The sequence below is a fragment of the Loxodonta africana genome, chromosome 21 (genome assembly GCF_030014295.1).
Source record: "Loxodonta africana isolate mLoxAfr1 chromosome 21, mLoxAfr1.hap2, whole genome shotgun sequence".
NCBI lineage: Eukaryota > Metazoa > Chordata > Mammalia > Proboscidea > Elephantidae > Loxodonta > Loxodonta africana.
In genome coordinates this window covers 76,560,730-76,569,768 of record NC_087362.1, presented here as the reverse complement: position 1 = coordinate 76,569,768, position 9,039 = coordinate 76,560,730, and the positions used below count along the sequence as shown (strand labels likewise).

The 9,039-nt window shown below is 49.1% G+C and overlaps 1 protein-coding gene across 3 annotated transcripts in view; it reads left to right on the top strand.

The window, feature by feature from the left end:
* Positions 1-249: 249 nt before the first annotated feature.
* The window catches only part of N4BP1 (NEDD4 binding protein 1), a 69,315-nt gene continuing 60,525 nt past the window's right edge, over positions 250-9,039 (top strand). For all 3 annotated transcript variants that reach the window (XM_064274141.1, XM_064274140.1, XM_064274143.1), the window contains exon 1: positions 250-462. In XM_064274141.1, coding sequence (XP_064130211.1) covers positions 265-462 — 198 coding nt within the window. In that variant the 5' untranslated portion in view covers positions 250-264. The remainder of the gene's footprint in view (positions 463-9,039) is intronic.

The following is a 9,039-nucleotide window of genomic DNA, read 5'->3' as shown; positions in this document are numbered from 1 at the left end:
GGCTCGATGACGACGGCGGGCGGAACGCATGCGCGGCGGCGGCCCGGCCCGCGGCAGAGGGGCGGAGGGCCTAGCTGCCCGCACTTGCCCGGCTGCGGCGGCCGCGGAGCGATGGTGTAGTCGGCCTGCGGCGAGCGGCGAGGCGCGGGCGGGGCGAGGCGGCCGGGAGGCCCACGCCGCCCGACGTCTCGGGGCAGTGGCCGCACGCTGAGGGGGCGTCGCCGTCGCTCGCCCCCGGCGCTGCCGCGAGAGGCCGCAGCCGCCATGGCGGCCCGGGCGGTGCTGGACGAGTTCACGGCGCCGGCCGAGAAGGGGGCGCTGCTGGAGCGGAGTCGCGGCCGCATCGAGGGCCTGTTCGGCGTGAGCCTGGCGGTGCTGGGGGCGCTGGGTGCCGAGGAGCCGCTGCCTGCGCGCATCTGGCTGCAGCTCCGCGGCGCGCAGGAGGCGGTGCACAGCGCCAAGGTAAGTGCGCCGCCATAGGGTCCCGGGTGCCTCCTGGGTGGTGCGGGGCGTGCGCCGCCGTGGGGTCCCGGGCGCCTCCTGCGGGGTGCGGGGCGTGCGCCGCCATAGGGTCCCGGGTGCCTCCTGGGGGGTGTGGGTCGTGCGCCGCCGTGGGGTCCCGGGCGTCTCCTGCGGGGCGCACAGTGCGGCCATCGTCGGGTCGTGGTCCCCCCTGCCCCGTGGGGCTCGGGGAGTGCACGCCCTTGGGGTCCTGGGGCCCCCCGTGGACATGGGGAGTATACGCGGTTCGGGTCCTGAGTCCCCTCCCCCCGTGGGGCTCGGGGAGTGCACGCTGTCGGAGTCTTGGGCCCCCCCCAGGTGGGCATGGGGAGTACACGCCGTCGGGGTCCTGGGCTCCCCCCCGTGGGGCTCGGGGAGTGCACGCGGTTGGGGTCCCACGGGGAGGGCGCAGGCCCCAGAGCCTTGTGTGAGGTGGAGCTGGCGCCGCAGCCGGGGACCTCAGTTTCCCCAGGTGTAAAGTGGCGACGACGGAAGCACCCGCTTCAGAGGGCTGCTCGAGACCAGGGTAGGTGGTCTGTTGAAAGCGCTGAGCACGGTGCCTGCGAATGTCACCGTTCTCGCCTGCCCCCCACTCCCCGGCCGATCCCAGGATGGTGCTCAGGGCCTGATGCAGGGCCGTCAGCCTCCTTTTCCACCGCCTCGGCCTCTTTTCTCCCCCCAGGACTCCCCTTCAGGGGTTCTGAACCTTTTGGGGAACTCAGTCTCCTTTGTAATGTAAGGTAATCAAAATAGTAGTAAATAGTAAAATACGCGGAATGTCTGGATGAGATGTTGGTCTTTAGCAGTGGAGTTTACAGTCATGCCATTTGTTCTGTCTGTGTTCTGTACAACCAAGGTTTACAGAGTGCTTATTGTACGTCAGACGTTGCGCTAAATACTTCACAAGGATTATCTAATGCAGCCCTTAAAAACCCCGATGAGGCGTATTTTACGGTCCTCTCCTTTTTTTTTTTTTTTTTTTTTAACAGCTGAGGAAACTGAAACTGAGAGGTGACTCACCTCCTTAAGTCAGCGCTGCAGACTTAGGCACACTCCACAGCTTCGGCCCTCTCACCCTCCACCCCCACCCCCAGCCAAACGACTGGCCCCTCCTCTCAGGTACCCATGTTCCTTCAGGTTTTCCAAGTTAGCGCATGGAGGAGGCAGGATTCAGATCCAGGGAGTGTGACTCCACAGCCCCTGTTGGATAACTGCCTCCCAAGTCATGAGCCCTGGGGGGTGGGGGGCAAATTGAGGAATCTTTGTTTTTGTTTGGAAACCCTCGTGGCGTGGTGGTTAAGTGCTGAGGCTGCAGACCTGCTAACCAAAAGGTCGGCAGTTTAAATCTGCCAGGCGCTCCTTGGAAACTCTACGGGGCAGTTCTACTCAGTCCTGTAGGGTTGCTACGAGTCGGAATCGACTGGACGGCAGTGGGTTTTGGTTTTGGTTTTGTTTACATCCTACTTAAGTTTCACAGTGCCATTGAAGAATCTGATTAGCTGTATCTCCTGACTCTACTAATTTAAAAAGCCTGAATGCTTGCTTTTCTTTTAACTTTCTTGGGAAAGATAGGACACTTAGCTGTATGTATCTTCTCCACAGCTAAACTTCAAATATGAAGATGCTGAGTCAGGTTTGCTTCCCTTCTCTTAACTCTTCAAGTCAGTTGTCTGGCTTCAGACAATTGTGCTCATTCCCACTCCCGTCCTTCTTTTCTCACCAGCTACCCAATTCGCTCCACTCCCCAGGTCTAACCCAGGTCTAAAAGGTTTGACATGACTAAATCCTTGTATTTCTCCTGAAAGCGTCTATGTGTTCATTTCTCTGCTGTCCATTGCCGTAGCTGCAGTTAGGAGCCTCATTCTTGGCATGTGCCCCTCCCTGGATTCCTTGTCCTTACACCATTCCTGCCTCCCTCCTGGTACAACCTGCCAGAGACTAATCTTCCTGCAAAGTCCTCTCCTGCCGTGGGACCTAGCAGAGCTTCCTGCTGCTGTCTCATCCAGTCTAAACTCCTCCCCTGACTTACAAAACTCTTAATAATCCAGCATCATCATATTCTCCCAGTTTTCTGTTTTAGCAGGTCTTGGCTGTAGTCAAACTAGTCTCACAGCTCTTGCTTTTACTCAAGACTCTCCCCAAAGCATGGAAACCATTTCCTTTGCTCTAGAGAAAAACCCAGCCCCTCCTGCCAGACTTCCCAGCTCAAGTTCTCTTGTTTTGGGGCCACACGCTTTAGCATAAGCTAATTGAAGAAGCTTGGAAGTGGTTGTCACCTGCCCCTTTATCTTTGTAATGTGTGCTACTCATAACCCAACCCTCCAACTTTATTTTTTTCCCACTGACACTGTCGGTGAGAGTTGAAGCCTCACTCAGAGCCTTTTGTTGTTGTTAGTTTTGGATTTGTTTTACATTTTTTTGAGGAAGAGAAAACCATTAACTTGATTTTAAAAATTAAGAACAGGAAAGCAAACTTAATTCAACATTTACACTACTTTAAGTTAATCTGTGGGGGAGGTTTGAGGAAGGGAAGATTTAGAGCAAAGAAGAGTTTAAAACTATAACAGGATCAGCTGTTCTGGGTCCCACCCTGTGATTTAATTTGTTTTCCTGCTTTTAAAATGCTAATTCACTTCATTTGCAAATACGAGAAGACAGAACTACAAGCTTTAGTTAGTTAGGCCTCCTGCTGGTGGGAAGAGAGATGGGGGGGTACTGATAGACAGTGATAACACCTAACCTGTTGTGCACTGAGTGACTTCATGTGTTAGAGTAGAGCTGCTTCATAGGGTAGTCTTAGTTGTAATCTGTACATAAGCAGATTGCCAGGTCCTTCTTCCTCGGCACCTCTGGATGGGTTTGAACTGCCAACCTTTAGCTTAGTAATTGAGTGCAAACTGTTTGCACCACCCAGGGACCCTGATAATGCCTTGTTGTTGTTAGTTGCCATCAAGTCGATTCAACTCATGGTGACCCCTAGGGAGGTTAAAAAAAGGTCAGTCCATTGTCCAAAGGAAAATTTGTTGGAGAAAGTTGAAGAGCCAAGAAGATTCCCAGGTGCTTGGCCTTCAGGTGGAGGTGGTTGTGAACAAAACCCTAGGAGCGAGAAGACGTGGAGAAGACATGGGGAGTTACACCGTAGGAAGTGTCAAGGTGCCCCTGTGAGTGATGAAACCTTGAGGGACCCGAATGCTAGGCTGGGGTGTTGGGCCTTACTGGGGAGCCGTTGATGGTTTTGAGGAGATGGATTTGCCTGGAACTCTGTAAAGGATGGCTTGGAGGCAGGAAGCACTGACAGTGGAAGGGGTAGAATTACACCGTTCCAAGTTAGAGCTGGGTGTGGGGGAGCTACAGCGGCACCCAGACTTGGCCGCTGAGTGAACCCAGGGAATCCAGGGGAAGGCTTTAAGCCCTGGTGGCCGGCGTGGGGCAGGTGGATATGTTGTTTAACATGTTGGTTAGTGGGATCACCAACTAGAGGTAATTAGTGCAGCTGATGTTTAAGGAAAGCTTCTGTGTGCCTTGACTTTCATTAGCCCCATGGAACCAACGGCCTGGTGGTAGAGGAGACAAACATGGCAACGTGGCGTAGTGCGATGCATGTAACAACCTGGATTCATGGTGGGGTGGGATTCACAGTGGGGTTCCCACATGGTTCTGACTTAGGTGGGAGACCTTTTTTTTTTTTTTAGTTTTCGTTACTGTTGCCTTTTATCGGTATTTTTATAAATCCTGAACCCCCAAGAATGATAACGTGAGCAAATTACACAGTGCAACGTTGTACGTGGTACACATATGTTACTAACGAAAAGATGTACCCAAAAAACTGATGGTTGTAAGTGCGGTTTGTTGTAAGTTGAATACGTCGTAAGTTGGGACTACCATTGCGTGCAAGGTATTAATGTTGTTGTTAGCTACTGTCGAGTCAGCCCCTGAATGAAATGCTCCCAGGTCGTGTGCCATCCCCATGACTGGTTGTGAATCAAACCATTGTAATCTGTGGGGTTTCACTGGATGATTTTTGGAAGTCAACTGCCAGGCCTTTCTTCCTAGTCTGCCTTAGTCTGGAAGCTCTGCTGAAATCTGCTCAGCATCACAGCAGTACATAAGCCCCTGTGACAGACAGGTGGTGGCTCTGCGTGAGGTGCATTGGTCTCCTGCATGGAAGGTGAGAGGATTCTGCCACAGAACCACCACTGTTCTCACAAAATGTTACAGTAACACAGAAAAGGAAGGGTTGTTCTGCTGAACTGGGTTCTGAAGGATGAATGAAGGATTTCCACAGACAGTGAGATCCTGGCAGAGGGAAAGACATGTGCAAAAACACAGCATGTGAAGTAGTGCAGCTTTATCACTGATTCTTCAAGGACTGTGGCCGGAGATGGAAAGGGGCCTAGTTACAAAGGGCTTGGGGCCTGCCGAGGGACGTGGGCTGGGCCCCGCAGGCTGGCGGTGGAGAGTCCTGGTCGGGGCCTGCTGGGGGACCTGGGCTGGGCCCCGCAGGCCGGCGGTGGAGAGTCCTGGAAGGCTGTGAGAACACGAGTGATGCTGTCTGATTTACGTTTCTAAACAATGGCTCCATGGTTGGTGTCTACGTCTCTGAGTACATGGACAGTGCTGGCTTGTCATGATATAAGTACAGAAACTAAGTTAAGTGTTCAGCCACTTTTATAGCAATTTGACATTACCGTGACTTTTTTTGGTGACTTACAAAAGTCATTCTGCGATACATTGGAGGGAAAGGCCATGCGTATTATCTATGCTGCCTGTCAACCCCAGAACTTAGCAGCTTAAGACACACATCATCACACCATTTCTGTGGGTCAAGAATGCGGTGTGGCCCAGCCAGGAGCTTTTGGCTCATAGTCTGTCCTGAGGCCTCAGTCATGCTGGGGCAGTGATCTCATCTGAAGGCTCAGCTTGGGGAGGAGGGTGCAGAGGTGCACTTCCATGCCCGTCACGTGGTCGTTGGGAGGGCTCATTCCCTGACACAGGGACCTCTCCACTTAAAGTGGCAGCTGCTTCCCCCGAGGCAGGTGATCCAACAGAGGGAGGGGAAGAGAGAAAGGAAGTGCCGAGACAGAGACCACAGTCTTTATTCCTTCATCTTGGAAGTGGCACCCATCGCTTCTGCCATATTCTGTCCCGTAGAAGTGAGTCACTAGGTCTGGCCAGCACTCGTGGGGAGTGGGAGGGATTACACAGGGCAAGAATACCAGGGGGCCTAGATCATTGAGGCCTGTCTTAGAGACTACTACCACAATATGAATTCCAAATAATTTGAGAAGTACTGCCTAAGGGTGAATTTGAGAGGAAAATGCAGGGTTGAAGGAGAGGGAAGGGGGAGTAATTGTTTTGGAGGTTCACTTGGATTGGAGAGTTTAGAAGGCTACAAGAATCATTTGGGGAGTTGTCTCCTTAGAAGTGGTGATTGAAATTGTGGGAAGAGAGAAGCTGGCCAAGGGAGAGCCTGGAGAGCAGAGCACCAACCAGAGACAGGACTTTGGGGGATTCCGACACTCAGGAAGAAGGCTGTAAGAGCCCACACTCTGGGGCTGAAGTCAGTGGTGGCAGAAGTTAGGGAAGCAAAAGAGGTTGAGGAATAAGAAAAACACCAAATTTCAGAAAGGAAGTGGAGGTACTGAGTAGATGGTGCTCATTAACAAAGTGATCAGAGATGCAAAGCAGGGGTGGGATTGAGGAGTCAAGTGATGGTGGAAAGGGGCGAGGTTGAGGAGACCTCAGCGCTCAATTGTGAGAAGAATTATCGCTTCTTCACATCAGAGAGCCACAATTGCGAATGCTGACTGGGAGCAGATAGGATAACTGTAGGGAAGTGGCTGATTGGTAAGGAGAGCCTGTGGTGAACTCAGGCCCCTGTGCCCTGTTGCAGAGGACAAACCCCCACACTCAGTACTCGCCAGTTACCCGATGTGGGCCCAGTGATGTCTGTGTCAGTATCCAAGAGAAGGCAGGAGTATGGATTTTATAGTGTGGAATCTGTTGGGCTTTGTTTCTTAAGGTGGCATGCTTTTAAAAACCATGCATGCTGTGAATTGTATCTCAATCAAAAATTTGCATTAATATTCTTTTTAAAGGTTTAAGTGGTTTTTTTTTTTTTTTTAAAGTCCATTTATTTAAAAAAAAAATTCAATGGGCTAAATTCAACTTTTCAACTGCCTTTTTGGGACCTCTGTTTCAGATACTGAAAGAAGGATGAGTAAAGATACATATTCTTTTTTAATTTGAAAAAGAGGGCAGTTGAAGCCTTTAATGGCCTACAGCACTGTCTCAGTTGTTGTTAGGTGCCGTGGAGTCGGTTCCGACTTGTAGTGACCCTGTGCACAACAGAATGAAACACTGCCCAGTCCTGAGCCATCCTTACAATCGTTGATAGGCTTGAGCTCATTTACTGTCTCAGTAAAGACGCTAACTCATCCCTGTAGCGGAGGCTGGGAACTCGAAGACGGTGCGGTATGTTAGGGTAGGTGCTGGGACTGCTAGAAGCGCATTAGGAAGAAAAGAGCAAAAAAGGCCTGGAACTGAAGCAAGGTCCTGGGAAGGTTAGACAGAATGAATTTACAGTGCCTGTTGACGCAGAAATCCCCAGGTGGGTACTGATTCCCCCTCTAGGGGTTGGTGATGCTGGGAAAGGGATCTAAAGTGCAATTGTGTAAGGTAAAATGGGACCCAGGAAATATTTCTGAATGGTTACCTGGGACTATCCAAAAATATACAAGACTGACCTTTTACTTTCAGTGAATTTATGGGCTGGAGGGATTCAGGTTGGAGAGAAGGCAGGTGACATGAGACATCTGGAGATGAGCAACATTGAGGTCACGGAGATCTGTACCAGGAATTGGACGTTAAAGTCAGTAGGGGAGACAGGAGCCTGTCTTGGAGGTTAACAAACAAGAGAGAAGATTGGAGGGCAGGGTGGGGGGAATAGTCCTGGCTTCTTGTATAGTCTCCCCATGAATCTTTACAGTGCCCGGTTGAATTTGCTGTCCACAGCTGCCCATCATTTGATGTTTGGTTCAGGCAGCATCGTGGGCAGTCATCTCATGTCAATGAGTAGCTGCCATGAGACACAGCCAGTGATCTACCATGGATACCAGCCTGGAGGATTTACCATAAAGAGAATGTTTTGAAGACTAATCAATCTTAAATCATTGAAATTACAGTACACCTAAGAAGTCACGCTAAGGTAGATGAGTGTCCAGTCAGTTTTTAATTTACGAAGAAAAGAAGAAGATGGGAAGAGAAGGTCTTATGAAGAGCTGGTAGTTGTCCTTTTCCCAGCTTTATTTGTAGAGTACAGGAGGAGAAATTAAAAATAAACCGCAATTGAATTACAAGTGGCCTGCCACCAGGCTGACCTGGGAGGGTTAGAGTGACCTGTGTTGTCTCATTTCCTTTCTTTAGAAGAGCTCAGTGCCTGGTTTCATGAATGGATTCTTGAACAGTGGATTGTTCGTGGAGGAAATGATTTGTAGATGTAATACTGAGTTAGCAGCATAGAGTTTTTGTTTTGTTTTACCAGAAGGAGGCTGGTGGCCTTTCTGCACTTCCTAGAATGTTATTTTTTTACTCACTTTGGTTGTGAAAATCATCTTCTTAAGAAACAGTGGTTTGTTCAATCTCTTTATGATTAATATTTTGGGGTTATACCAGAATGTTGAAATAAAGGATACTCGATTATTTATGCCAGGGCCGAAAGTGATTGCTCATGACTGTAGTTTCCTCTTCCCTGTCTGTTTCCCAGCCAGTATTGTAGGGTTTTACTTAAATTAAGGACTGCATCTTGGTCTGTGTTGGCTTTTTACTAAATAGATACGTTGTATAAGGTCTTAAATTTCAAAACAAAATTATGGGGAGGATCCGTGTAGTAATTAATTAAAGAACTTTTTTTAAAAGTCAGATCATATAGAAACAACATAAGGAAAATTATTTTTGCTTAAAGAAGCTGAATTATTTCTTCCATTCTTACTCTTTTTTTTTTTTACTCTTTTAAGATGTTCCTTTCAACCTAGAGAAGATTTTGCTCGGTCTTAGTATTGTCAGACTTAGTAATTTACATTAGCTGATGAATAAGAGCTGTGTTAATAATTTCACATCTTAATTTTCTGTGTGCAAGTCGGTAGTGATTATGGCATCTTTTGATTGGAACTCCCTATCTACCTGTCACCTAAGGTCTTTCTCCAATCTTGAACCAGCTCATGTAGTGTGGTTTTCTTTTTAATATTTGTTTTATTTTTGGCAAAAATACACTGCATCCGTTCAGTTTCTGCAGTGCAGTGGTATTGGTTACATTCTTCGCTTTGTGTCAGCAGTCTTACTATTTCTACTCATAGTGTTTTACCGCCTTTAATTTGTACTTACTGCTCCCCTAGTCTTCTACTCTATAGTGTAGATTTATTGTCATCAATTTGGTCCCATATATATATAATCTTTTAAGAGAGCGCAGTATTCAAGGTGTATTTTCTATACTAATTGAGCTAAACTGCTGTTACTAAAGATGACTTCAGGGGATAGCTT